Source organism: Onychostruthus taczanowskii, unplaced genomic scaffold, assembly GCF_017590055.1.
Source record: "Onychostruthus taczanowskii isolate IOZ18803 unplaced genomic scaffold, ASM1759005v1 scaffold30, whole genome shotgun sequence".
Taxonomy (NCBI): domain Eukaryota; kingdom Metazoa; phylum Chordata; class Aves; order Passeriformes; family Passeridae; genus Onychostruthus; species Onychostruthus taczanowskii.
In genome coordinates, this window is record NW_024500350.1 from 15,361 (window position 1) to 28,527 (window position 13,167).

A 13,167-nucleotide genomic window follows, 5' to 3' on the forward strand; every position below is an offset into this window, starting at 1 on the left:
GGTGGGAGCTGCAGTCCCTACAAGGCGGCTGCTCCCTCGGGGGGGCTGGCAGAGGGCAGAGGGTGACCCCAGCCAGGCTCTCAGGGGACATCCTGTGCCGATCAGGGCTGGCTGCGGGCGGGACAAACTTCGGCCTGGCTCAATCCTCTCTCCTCTCTGGATAAGCAGCTCCCGAGCCCGGGGCCGCTCGCGGTGGAGCCGCCCCTGGGGATCCACGGGCGGCTGATCCCCCTCTATCTGCTCAGCACCGGGTGGATTTAGCCTGAGGTCACTGCAGGGGCAGCACACGGCCCTGTGCCCGATCCGTGCCCGCCACACCGCTGGCGGCCAGCCTGGCATGCCCCTGGGAGGTCACCATCCTGTCACCACCCCCGAGCTCACACCCCGGCCCTGGGACACCTGCCCTGCGGGGAGGAGGGACCGTGACATCCAACAGCATCTTCTGACTCTTCCTCTGTCACCCTGCTCCACCTCCCTAACCCCAAACAGACACCAGGGTGTGGTGCCAAACAGTGTGGGGTGGGCAGGAGGTGGCCAAGGACTCTGGACTCTGCCAGCACTGCGTTGGAAGCCCCGTTTTGTGACTCAGTGCCAAGGAACTGTCATTATGTCCCCAAACCTCAGCGTGGAGTGTGCGGAGGTGACCACCGTGCCGCTATCTCAGCTCGGAGCGCCCAGGGGAGGCAGAACTGGGGCATCCCACGGTGACACCGTGACACCCTGAGGGATGCTGGGGCAGCAGGGCAGCACTCGAGGAGCAGGGAGGGGAGTGCCGGGAAAGCCGCGGGGCCGCGGAGGTGACAGAGGGGTGGCTCAGCCCGGCTGATAAAGGTGCTGAGGGGACAGAGGGGTGGCTCAGCCCCGCTGATAAAGGTGCGGAGGGGACAGAGGGATGGCTCAGCCCCGCTGATACCGGCGCGGAGGGCTGGCTGGTACCCGGGGTGATGCTGGGGACACCGGGGCGGGCGGGGCACGGCCGCCCGTGCCGCCAGCGGCACCTCCCCGCTCCCCCCTCCTCCGCTCCGCTCCCTCTTCCTCCTCCTCCCGTCTCCCTCTCCCGAGCCAGCCTGGCCGGGGGAGGAGCCGGCCGCGCACAAAACCTCCCGCCCGGCCCCTCCGGGCCCCGCACGGCACCGGCACCGGCGGCGCCCAGCGCCCGGCGGCGGCGGCGGGGGGCGATGCGGGAGCGGGCGGCGGGGAGCGGCCGCCGGGCGCGCAGGGGCTGCGGAACCACGGCAACACCTGCTTCATGAACGCCGTGGTGCAGTGCCTGAGCAACACGGCGCCGCTGGCCGAGCGCCTGGCGCTGGGCCGGTACCGCGCCCGCGGAGCCCGCGCCGAGGTCACGCACCGGCTGGCGGCCCTGGTCCGAGCGCTCTGGACCCGCGAGTACACCCCGCAGCTCTCCGCCGAGTTCAAGGTACCGAGCGGCCCCCGCGCGGCCCCAGCTCACCCCGGCCCAGAGGCGTCCCCAGCTGCCCCGGCACACCGGGACACAGCCCCCTGCAAACCGGGACACAGCTCCCGGCACGCCGGGACACAGCCCCCTGCACACCCCGCTCACAGCACCCGGCACGCCCCGCTCACAGCTCTCTCCAGCCCCCTGGACCCACTGACACCCTTCCCAGCCCCCCCAACCCACTGCCGCCCTTCTCAGCTCACATCACCTCCTCCCCTGCCTCATCCTCCCCGTGGACCCTGCCCTGCCAGACCCCCCCAGCCCTGTTGCTGTCACCTCCCTCTGGCCTGGCTGCTGTCCCCGCAGCTCCCGCGGGTGGGTGAGCTCCCAGCCCCGGCCGTGCCACTGAGGGTGAGCTGCTGCCGGCTGTGATCACGGCTAAGGCAGGGTGTTGTCCCTGGAGCCAAATTCAGTGGCCTCAGGCTCTGTCCCAGAGCGTGTGTCACACCTCTGCCGGGCGCTTGCCAGTGTGCCAGGGGACAGGGTGTCAGGGCCATCACAGCACGTCCTGCCTGGCATCGTAGCTCCCCACGCCCAGGGACACGTGTCCCCTGCCTGAGTGACATTTATTGGTGCTGCCAACAAACTGCTGCTGCCTCTGAACTTTGCGAAGTGCCCGGGGCAGCTCCGGGAAGCCGAGCCCTGCCCTGGGATGGGCTACACGGAGTTGATGCCATCGGAGCACTCGGGGCAGGCGGGACCTGAGGGTCCCCATGGCTGAACTTGCCCGTCTGGACTTCATTGCGGTTTTCCCTGTGTCCCCTCCTGGCCGCTGGAAGCTGGGACACCACAGAGCATCTGTCTCTGTCCCCACTGCTCTGCTGGCCCCGGGGTGGCCGTGATGTCCTGCAGAGGCAGGCCGAGGGCACAGGCTGTTGCAGGGATGGAGCAGGGATGGTTTTGGGGTGGATGCTGAGCGAGAACCAGTCCATCAGAGCCCGGCCCACCCGTGTCTTGCAGAACATCGTCTCCAAGCACAGCTCGCAGTTCCGGGGCAGCGCTCAGCACGACGCGCTCGAGTTCCTGCTCTGGCTGCTGGACCGAATGCACGAGGACCTGGGCGCCGCCTCCCCCGCCCAGCAGAGCCGCGGCCCCTCGCAGGTGGGTGCCCCCCCGGCTCGGGAGAGGCGATCGGGCCAGGTCTGGGGCCAGGGAGACCGGGATGTGCTGCCGGGCGGTGGGATGGAGCTGGGCCCCGCCCGGTGGGGATGGGGGTGCTGCGGTTCGGTCGGTGCGCGGGTGAAAGGATGGTGGGAGCCGAGTGCTGCGGGGCTGGGCAGGGGGTGGAGTGCTGGGAGAGTGGGACTGTCGGCAGGAGCCCATCCAGCTGAGCATCCCGGCTCTGGAGGCATCCTGGGCCTTGGTGAGGAGGAGATGCAGCCCCCCCCGTCCCTCCCTGCCTCCAGCTAAGCCCGCTGTAATTACAGCTCGGCGGCTTTGCTGCTGGCAAAATGAGTAATTAAGTCTTCCTCAATCCATCTGCGCTCAGGCATTGCCCTGGCCCTGGCCCTGGTTCTCCCTGCCTCCTCCTGCCTCCTTCCCTCTCCTTCCCCGCTCCTTCCCCGCTCCTTCCCCGCCTGCTGCTGCCCACCGGGTGCCGCCTGTTGCAGGAGATCGATTTGAGCTGTTGCTGTTTGACCCGTGAGCTCAGCTCAGCAGCATGCTCTCTCTGATTTGGAGTGACACCCGGCCCAGCAGTGACCTGTCCCTGCTTTGGGGTGACACTCTGCCCAGCAGTGACCTGTCCCTGATTTGAGGTGACACTCTGCCCAGCAGTGACCTGTCCCTGCTTTGGGGTGACTTCCATCTTGGGCACAGGGAGCCTGGGAGCAGCTCCCCCTCCCTGTGCCCACCTTGGGGTGCTGTGGCTGTGCCGAGGGTGCGGGTTGGGGTGCTGGGCAGACCCTGCCCAGCCTCCAGCACATCTCTGTCCCTCAGGGAGAGCTCGGCTGTCGTGCCCATCTCCAGCGCCTCTGGAGAGGCTGCGCTGCCCAGCCAGGGCCCTGCAGCCATCCCTGCACTGACCTGAGCTGTCCTCAGCCCTGCCACCTTTTCCTGGGGCATTTGGATGCCCCAGGCTTTTTGGGAGAGCCCGGCAGCTCCCATTAAATGTCAGGTGCCCACGTGTGCCATGAGCTGTGGTGTGACACCGGCTGTGCCACCTGGAGGCTGTGTCACCTGGCTCTGGGGAGGGGACCCTTTGTGTGTCCCTCAGCACCCGCGGTTTTGCCTGGCATCCCCAATTTTGGCTCCTTTTGGTGATGCCACCCGCGTGGCCCTGTCCTTGGGGAGGGATGCCCGGCAGGGGTGTGACCCTCAATAAATGGCTGGGAAGAGTCTGGGGTGAGGAGGGACCAAAGTGGAGATCAAGGCTTGGCTGCCAGGAGGGCTGGAGGAGGAGGCACCCCTTGGATTTCTGGGGAATTCTGGGGACCCTGTAGGGCACAGACACCATCCAGGTCCCCTCTCAGCCACACCAGATGGACCCCCAGTGCCAGGCAGACCGTCAGGACACGTCAGGCTCAGCAGGACCTGGTGCCAGCAGATGGCATTGAGGAAAATCCACCTCTCGGCCAAAATCCTCTGTGATTTTCAATCTTACTCATCGAGACACCAGAAAGTCACTGTCTTACCCCAGAACAGCTCAGGTTTTTTATTGACACTGCCTAGAGGGCACAGCAGTGCCAGGCAGGCAGGTGCCAGAGTCTCTGTGGCATCATCTTCAGCCCATCCTTGTGCCATAGGGAGACCAAAGCTGGTCTTGGTTCACTAGGACATGTCCCTGACCACCTGAAGGACATGTCCCTCACCCTGTCACCCCACTCACCATTTGTCTCTTGCTCCTGCAGCCTGGAAAGGACGGGAGCAGTGGTGCCAGCAGGTCCCCCCCAGGCACCCAGCATCCCCGTGGGCAGAGCTTCGTGCAGAGCCACTTCCAGGCCCAGTACAGGTCAGTGGGGCACGGATCTGCCCACAGGGGCTTTGCCCTTCTGTGAGCCCTGGGTGGGCATTGTGAGCCCAGGGAAGGGATGAAATGGCGAGGATCTCCATCCATCCATCCATGCATCCATCCATCATCCATCCATCCATGCATCCATCCATGCATCCATCCATCATCCATCCATCCATCCATCCCTGCTATGGGACACCCCACCCCTTCATCTGCCTGGCACTCGTGGGATGCTCAGGCCACCCTGTCCCCAAGCCACAGCACCACAGGCAGCAGGGGACACATCTGGCATCACAAGCCCTTCCTCCTCTCTCAATTAATCCCTCGGCCTATATATGAAAAAGGAACTTTAATTATCCCTGTTTCACGTGCCAGAGCCGTCTGTGCACTAAAGGATTTATCAATTTGTGAGGCTGTTTCCCAGGGAGCTCAGTGGTTCTTCAAGGTGACAAATAACGAGGACTCGGGATTTTGCTTTGGGTTTTAATTTATTTTTCCCTTTTTGTTGAACAAAAAGGCAGGGGGAAAAAAGAAATTAGAAACAAACAAACAAGCAAAACACCCCTCCAAAAACAAAACAAAACAAAACAAAACAAACAAAAAAAAAAACAAAAAGAACCAAAAAACTCCAAAAAAAATGAATTAAGAAGAATCAGCAGTAGGTGGCTGCTGGTGCCAGGGATGGTGGATTTGGGCTGTGGTACCTGGGATGGTGGATTTGGGATGTGGTACCTGAGATGGTGGATTTGGGATGTGGTACCAGATATGATGGATTTGGGATGTGGTACCTGGGATGGTGGATTTGGGCTGTGGTACGTGGGATGGTGGATGTGGGCTGTGGTACCTGGGATGGTGGATTTGGGCTGTGGTACGTGGGATCAGCCCCAGGGTGGGCTCTCGGGGGGCTGTGCCCGCTGTGCTGACGCTGCCCATCCTTTGCCAGGTCCTCCCTGACGTGCCCTCACTGCCTGAAGCAGAGCAACACCTTCGACCCCTTCCTGTGCATCTCCCTGCCCATCCCGCTGCGCCAGACCAGGTGAGCCCGCGGGACGGCAGCTCCCACCAGAGAAATTTCCATTTTTTGGGGTAAATGACGAGCACGGAGGCGGCGGCAGCCCTGGGGACAGGTGGCAGTGGCGCCCGCTGGGTGTGTGCCACGCGGGGCTGCCCCGGCGGTGCCCGCCGCGCTGAGCCGTGTCCCCGCGGTGTCCCCAGGGCCCTGAACGTCACGCTGGTGCTGCAGTGCGAGCGCTGGCGCTTCGTGCGGGTGGGCCTGGCCGTGCCGCTGCTGGGCACCGTGGCCGACCTGCGGGAGATGGTGGCGCGGGAGGGCCGCGTCCCCGCGGAGCAGGTAACGGGGAGCGGGGAGCAGGGAGTGGGGAGAAGGGTGCGGGGAGCGGGATGCGGGGGGGAGGTAATGAGGAGCGGGGAGCAGGTAACGAGGAGCGGGTAACGGGGAGCTGGGAGCGGGTAACGGGGAGCGGGAGCAGGTAACGGGGAGCGGGGAGCAGGGAGTGGGGAGAAGGGTGCGGGGAGCGGGATGCGGGGGGGAGGTAATGAGGAGCGGGGAGCAGGTAACGAGGAGCGGGTAACGGGGAGCTGGGAGCGGGTAACGGGGAGCGGGAGCAGGTAACGGGGAGTGGGGAGCGGGGAGAAGGGTGCGGGGAGTGGGACGCGGTGGGGAGGTAATGAGGAGCAGGGAGCAGGTAACGAGGAGCGGGGCACGGGAAGCAGGTAACGGGGAGCGGGTAACGGGGAGCGGGGAGCAGGTAACGGGGAGCGGGGAGCAGGGAGCGGGGAGCGGGGAGCAGGTAACGGGGAGCGGGGAGCAGGTAATGGGAAGCAGGTAACGGGGCGCGGGGAGCGGGGAGCGGGGAGCACGGAGCAGGTAACGAGGAGCGGGGCGCGGGAAGCAGGTAATAGGGAGCGGGGAGCAGGTAACGGGGCGCGGGGCCGGCCCGCGCGGTGCTGAGCGCCCGTCCCGCAGGTGATCCTGGCCGAGGTGTCCCCGCGGGGCCTCCTGCGCTCGCTGTCCGACCCCGAGGCGCTGCGGGCGGCCGGCGAGGCCGCGCCCGTCTACGCCTTCCAGCCGCCGCCAGCCCGCCGCGCAGGTACCGCCGCGCGCTGCGATTGGCTGCGGCTGCCGGCCCGCCCCGCGCGGATTGGCTGCGGCTGCCCGCCCGCCCAGCGCGGATTGGCTGAGGGCTCCCGGCTGTGCTGGGATTGGCGCTGGGCGGGGGAGAGGGAACGGCCCCGTGATTGGCGAGAGGCCGTGGATCCCTCACTGTGATTGGTGGGAGGGAGTGGATCCCCTCATTGGGATTTGTGGGGCAGTGGATCCTCTCTGCTGTGATTGGTCAGAGGCAGCTCCACCCCACTGGTAATGGGAGAGGCAGAATATGCTGGGATTGGTGGGAAATGGATCTCTTTGGCTGGGGTTACTGGGAGCCATGTCCTCTCTGCTGGGATTGGTGGGAACTTGGGCAGGGCCGTGGCACTAATTACCCCAGCTCTAACGAGAGCCCTCATTTCCCGGCCTGCAGGGTGTCCCCGCAGCCTCCCCACGTCCCCCGCGGTGCCACGGCCGGAGGAGCCGCGTCTGCTGCCCAGCGCCGCCCGCTCCTCCGACTGCCTGCACCGCGCGCCCGGCGGCCGCATCCTGCTGCTGCTCTGCAACACAGCGGGCACGGGGCCGCAGCTCGCCAGGTACCGTCACCTGCCTGCCACCTGCCTGTCGCCTGCCTGTCACCCTGTCCTACCCACTCCCCGCCCGTGTGACACCCAGCCACGTGTCCCTCCTGCCTGTGCCCAGGTTTGGGCCGCCGCTGGTGCTGCGGGAGGAGCGCGGCGTCTCCTGGGAGCAGCTCCAGCAGAACATCCTGGCCCAGCTGAGGGGGGTCCTGCGGGGAGAGGTCCGGCCACAGGTGAGCCCAGTCCTGTCGCCTCCAAGCCATCAAATTTTGGGGGCTGGTTTTGCCCCACGTCCCAAAGCTTGGCTTGGCCAGGTGCTGCTGCTGCGTAGGGGATCCTTGTCCCCTGGTGACCCCACAGCCCCCTCTCCCCTCACAGGGCACGGGAGCCCTTTTCCGGATCCGCCTGGCTGGGAGCTCAGCCCCCTGGACCTACTTGTCCCCTCAGGATCCCCGTCCTCTCTGCCACCCTGCCATTGACAGGTAAGGGGCTGCAGAGGCTGTCCCCAGGATGTCCCCTCAACCCCTGGGGCCAGCCATGTGTCACACATGGCATCACATGTCCCTGTGCATGGCTGTGTTGTCACCATTGGTGGCCAGCGGTGACACCTTGGGTAGCCACAGTGGTGGTCACTCTGCTGCCCCAGTACTGGGTCCCTGGCCCAGCGTTCCCACTGTGGGAGGTGGTGGCTGTCCCTGCCTGGCACCATGGGAGGAGATGTCCCTATGGGGACAGGGGTTCTGGGGACATCTCACCCTGTCCTCCCCTCAGGGCCCTGCAGCTGTGTGGGGCTGGGGGCCCTCCCCACGTGAGGCTGACGGTGGAGTGGGACACGAGCACCAAAGAGCGGTGAGTCACCTGTGCCCGGGCTGGGGGGACACCCCGGCACTCGGGTCACCCTCGCTGGTGGGTGACACATCCCCCCCAGGCTGTTTGGGAGCATCCAGGAGGAGGTGGTGCAGGACGCAGAGAGCGTGTGGCAGCAGCAGCAGGCACACGGGCAGCAGCACAGCTGCACCCTGGACGAGTGCTTCCAGCTCTACACCAAGGAGGAGCAGGTACAGGCACCCCGGGCGGGCCCACGCCCTGCCCACCCCTGGCAGAGGGGCTGCTGGCGCTTGCAGTGCTGGGGGTGGCTCTGCAGGTGGCGGGGCTGACAGGGAGGGAGGTGGCCATGACGTGATGTCCCCAGCTGGCCCCGGACGATGCCTGGCGCTGCCCGCACTGCAAGGTACCCCAGCAGGGCACGGTGAAGCTCAGTCTGTGGACGCTGCCCGACATCCTCATCATCCACCTGAAGCGCTTCCGGCAGGTGGCCGAGCAGCGGCACAAGCTCACCACGCTGGTGAGGTTCCCGCTGCGGGGGCTGGACATGGCCCCGCACGTGGCACAGCGGGGCCAGCCCGGCGGGCAGCTCCTGGGGCGCTGGGCGCCCTGGCAGCCCCCCCTGCGCCTGCCCCCGGGCTGCCCCCGCGACCACCTGTACGACCTGTACGCCGTCTGCAACCACCACGGCAGCATGCAGGGCGGCCACTACACCGGTGAGCAGTGCCGTGGGGGTGCCATGGGGGTGCCGTGGGGCACGGCGGGGCAGAGAGGAGCTGGGGTGCAGGGGACATTCAGGATGGCATTGCAGCCACCCCAGGGCAGGCAGGGCGCCGGGATGTGTCCTCCAGCAGCATCCCATTCTCCCGGTGTGTCCCTACACCATGGGGCTCCTGGTTCCCCCTGCACCCCGGGGCTCTGGGCATCCCGGCACAGAGCCCCCCTCCCCGCTCACCCCGCGGCCCCTCGCCCCCAGCGTTCTGCTGCAATGCCCTGGACGGGCGCTGGTACAGCTACGACGACAGCCGGGTGGAGTGGGTACGCGAGGCCGAGGTGAGCACCCGCAGCGCCTACATCCTGTTCTACCAGCGCCGCCGCGCCGCCGGCTCCGGCACGGGTGAGCCCCAAATCCCTGTCCCCCGCACCCCGGCACTACGTGTGACCCGCACCGTGTGCACACCCTGCCTCTGCCCCCTGCACACAGACCTGCTGCACCATCCCTACGTGTGTGCGCACCCCAGCCCACCCTGTCCCACCCTGTCCCACGGCCCGCTCCCCGCGCTGGGTCCCCCCGGGCGGTGCCCCCGGCCCACGCCCGCCGCTCCCCGCAGGCTCCGCCGCCGCCGCGGGGCACTGGGTGTTCCGCCTGGCCGCCTCCGAGCCCCGCGCCGACCCCCGCACCGACCCCGACCCCTCGGGCTCCATCGCCGCCCCGGAGAACGGTGAGGCTCAGGATGCCCAGCCCGCGGTCCCCGCCGCGCCCCCCGCCCGCCCTGACGGTGGTTTCCCCGCAGGCGGGTTCGAGGCGCGGCCGCCGGTGCGGGGTCTGCAGGGGCTGCACGGTCGCAGCCTCAGCGTCCGGACCGCCCCCGCCGGACCCCCGGGACAGGGGGAGTCGGGACCCCCCCGCGCCCCCCGACGGCTCCGCCGGGCCGCCAGCGCCGAGGGGACCCCGCGCCGGCCGCCCCCGGACCCCGGCAGCCCCGGGACCGCGGGACCTCAGGGGGACGCGGGTGTTCCCCCGGGCCGCTGCCCCCCCGGCCCCTCGGCGCTGGGGCGGTCGCGGAGCTCGGCCAGCCTGCCCCCCCGGCCCGAGGGGGGGCTGCGCAGATCCGCCTCGCTGGGCAGGGGCCCGGCGGGGCCGCCCCTGGCCGCCCGCGGTCCCCCCGGGGCCACCCTGCAGCGGGGCCGGCAGCTCCCCGCGCCCCTGCGGCCCCCGGCCGTGCCCGAGTCCAGCTTCTGAGCCGTGGATGGGGGCACCACCCCCCCAGCAGCTGTACAGCTGGTTCTGAACGGATCGGGGAGCTCCCCAAGGTGGGGTGTCCCACGGCAAGGGTGCCTGAACGAGGGGTCCCAAACCAGGAACATCCCGACCTGGGGGCTCCCAACCCAGGGACTTCTGAGCCGGGGGAAACCAAACCGGGCTATCCTGACCCAGGGCTTGGAATCCTGACATGGGGGCTCCTGCCTGACCCAGGGCACCCCAGATCCTGATCCAGAAGCATTCCAAACCAGGACCATCCCTACCTGGGGGCTTCAGATCTGGGCTCATCCCAAACTGGGCTCATCCCAAAGTGGTGGCCCCCCAGTGCAGGGCCATCCCAAACAGGGCAGGCGGATGCACGGTCCCCAGCTCTGTGGCACCAGAGTATTTATTGTACCAGGAGAGTTTTATTCAGAGACGCTTTTTGTTTTCTAAAAGGCGACTATTTGGGGGTGGGGGGTCCCCCACACCTCGGTCTATGCAATCCCCGATTCCTGCAGCCAGCTTTTGTACGGGGCTCTGCCCCACCGCCGGCGGTTTCTATTAAAGACACGTGAAACAAACCCAGTGTCCATCCCAGGGGAAAAGGGCTCTGAGCCCCTTGGGGGTGGTCCTGCTCCTGCAGGGGGGATCAGCCCGGGATCAGGGTACAGTCCTGGCTGGATCCTGCCGTGTGGGGTGGCTGTTTCTGGGGAAGGTGGACCCTGCCCCATCCCATGGCACCAGACTCACAACGTTCCCTATAAAACACCAAAGCACCATTTTATCACCCAAACGCTCTCCACCTCCCAGTCCTCCCCCCAAGGCGGGGGCAGGAAGGAAAGGCCAGCGCCGCCGGGCAGTTCTCAGCGAGTGGCACACGGATTTATTGGATTTATTGATTGCTTTGGGGTGCTGGTGCCCCCCGGTGCCCACCTGGGGCGGGGGGCACGGTGCGAGCGGGGCGGGGGCGAAGCGCTGCCATTTCCATCCTCCCTCTCGCCCCGGCCGGGCGGGAATGGCTCCACATAAAACAAATCTCTCTATAGTTTCTCTCTCTATGTACAAATATAGAATATATATATATATATCTCTGCCGATATATATATACAGATCTGCTCTCTCTGGAAAGGATAAAAGGTTAATTTGTCTGTGCATGCACGACCAAAGCCACCAACCCCCGGGGACAGCGGGTGCCGAGGGACGTGCGCCTCCCCCACCAGCACCCCGAGAGCCGGGGGGGCACGTCCTGCATCCCCAGGTTATTGCTGGTCAGGTCCCATCCTGCTCCCAAACAAGCGGAGGGGGAAGAAGCCGAAGAAAGGAAATCCCACTGCAAAGCGCCGGCGAGCTCCTTGTCACCTGGCCAGCACCCAGTGGCACCCGCCTCGGGGCACGGAGGACGTGGTGGCATCGCCCCAGGGTCGTGGGTGCTGCGGGGCGGGGGGCAGGCACCCGGTTCGAAGGCAAAGTCTGGATAAGGCGAACAAAAATGAACTAAAGAACAGCGGCCGCCCCCAAACCGGGCGCTTTGCCACCCAAGGTGGCCCGTGGCCCTCGGTGCCGGTGGCCGGTGCTGGCCCCTGGGTGCCGCACGGATGAGCCTGGGGACAGGGACACTGTCATAGGGCTGTGCTCTCCGATTCCTCCTCCTCCTCCTCCTGCCGCGGGGTCAGGCTCGGCCCCGAGAGTCTCTGAGCTGCCTCGGGCGGGTCCCGGCACAGGGCGGCATCCGGGGACACGTGGAGGGAGGGGACCTCAAAACGGAGCAGACCTGCGGGAGGGCACAGTGATGGGGACACCCGCCGGGCTGGCACCGTGCTAGTGCCACCACCAGGGGTGTCACCACCGCCCTCTGCTCTGTGCACCCCACCCGAGTCAAGGCGGTGACGCCAGCTGTCCCCACACACTGCCCGTGTCCCACCGAGCGCAGGTGACACCGCTGTCCCTTCTCCCAGGGGACCCGCAGGGTGAGACTGCACGTGTGAAGTGACAGGGTGACCACAGCCACCGGCAGGCGGTGTCGCCGTGTCCCTTGCTGAGAGCAGAGCAACCCCCTCAGACAGAAGAAGCACCTCTGCCACTCCTGCCAGCTCAGGGACATTGCCCAGGCGACCATTTCCTAAGGACATTTCCCAGGGACATTGCCCAGGGACATTGCTCAGGGACATTGCCCAGGGGACCATTTCCCAGGGACATTGCTCAGAGACATTGCCCAGGGACATTGCTCAGGGACATTGCCCAGGGACGTTGCTCAGGTATATTGCCCAGGGACATTGCCCAGGGACATTGCTCCGGGACATTGCCCAGGGGACCATTTCCTAAGGACATTGCCCAGGGCCATTGCTCAGGGACATTGCCCAGGGATATTTTTTCAGGGGTGTTGCCCAGGGACATTTCTCAGGGATGTTGCTCAGGATGTGGCTCAGGGATCTTGTCCCACAGTGGCACTGGGGAGCTGCGCCTGAGCCAGGGGTGATGCCAGGTGTGATGTCAGGGCTGCATCCACGCCAGGGTGGCACCACACCGGTGCCAGTGCCACCCAAAGGCAGGTGGCAGCCCCTGGGGACACCGTGACCAGCCCCTCGCTGCCACCCGGGCTGTCCCACACCTCACAGGCAGGACAGGCACGCAGGGACAGAGCCCTGAGTCCTGCCAGACCCTGCAGAAGGGACACTGGGACATCCCCCAGCCTCTGTGTCCTCCGTGGTCCCCAATGCCACCTGCACTTCCCAAGCATCGCCCTGGCTGTCCCCCTGCAGCAGGGACCCCGGGGGACACGGCACCAACAGAGCCCAGGGCCAGGGCGGGCGGAGCAGCAGGGACAGCAGCACAGCTCCCGGGGATGGCACATTCCTGGTGACACTGCCACCTCGCAGGGGACATAGCCAGCTTCCCGATGCACTGTCACCTCCCTGGGCTCATCACCACCGTCCTGGGGACAGCTCCTCTTTTCCAGGGACATCACCACCTTCCTGAGTACATGGCTATTGTCACCTTCCTGAGGACATCACCAACCTCCTGGGGACATTCTGCCTTTCCAGGGACATCGTCACCCTGTTGGGGACATCACCAATTTCCTGGGGACATTCTGCCTTTCCAGGGACATCGTCACCCTCCTGGGGACACCACCACCTTCCAGGGCACAGTTTTGCCTTCCAAGGGACAGTTCCACCTGTGCGGGGAGGGTGCCACCTCCCTGGGGACCTCCCAGGGCACACTCCTGCCTCCTCAGGGCCATTGTCCCCGTCCTGGGGGACCCCGCCACCCCCCCGGGGA

General features: G+C 66.4%; 2 protein-coding genes across 2 annotated transcripts in view; one reads left to right on the forward strand and one right to left on the reverse strand.

Moving 5' to 3' along the window:
* Window positions 1-607: 607 nt before the first annotated feature.
* On the forward strand, window positions 608-10,448 carry USP43 (ubiquitin specific peptidase 43). The gene is made up of 16 exons (XM_041409132.1): window positions 608-640; window positions 1,067-1,420; window positions 2,420-2,560; window positions 4,309-4,409; window positions 5,353-5,445; window positions 5,625-5,760; window positions 6,397-6,520; window positions 6,953-7,115; window positions 7,222-7,333; window positions 7,479-7,582; window positions 7,872-7,949; window positions 8,029-8,158; window positions 8,293-8,641; window positions 8,902-9,042; window positions 9,257-9,367; window positions 9,440-10,448. The coding sequence occupies exons 1-16, from the start codon at window positions 608-610 to the stop codon at window positions 9,886-9,888; spliced, it is 2,619 nt and encodes an 872-aa protein (XP_041265066.1). The 3' UTR covers window positions 9,889-10,448.
* Window positions 10,449-11,510: 1,062 nt separating this feature from the next.
* ARHGAP44 (Rho GTPase activating protein 44) overlaps window positions 11,511-13,167 on the reverse strand; it is a 20,539-nt gene continuing 18,882 nt past the window's right edge. The window contains exon 21 of the mRNA XM_041409369.1: window positions 11,511-11,662. Coding sequence (XP_041265303.1) covers window positions 11,511-11,662 — 152 coding nt within the window. The remainder of the gene's footprint in view (window positions 11,663-13,167) is intronic.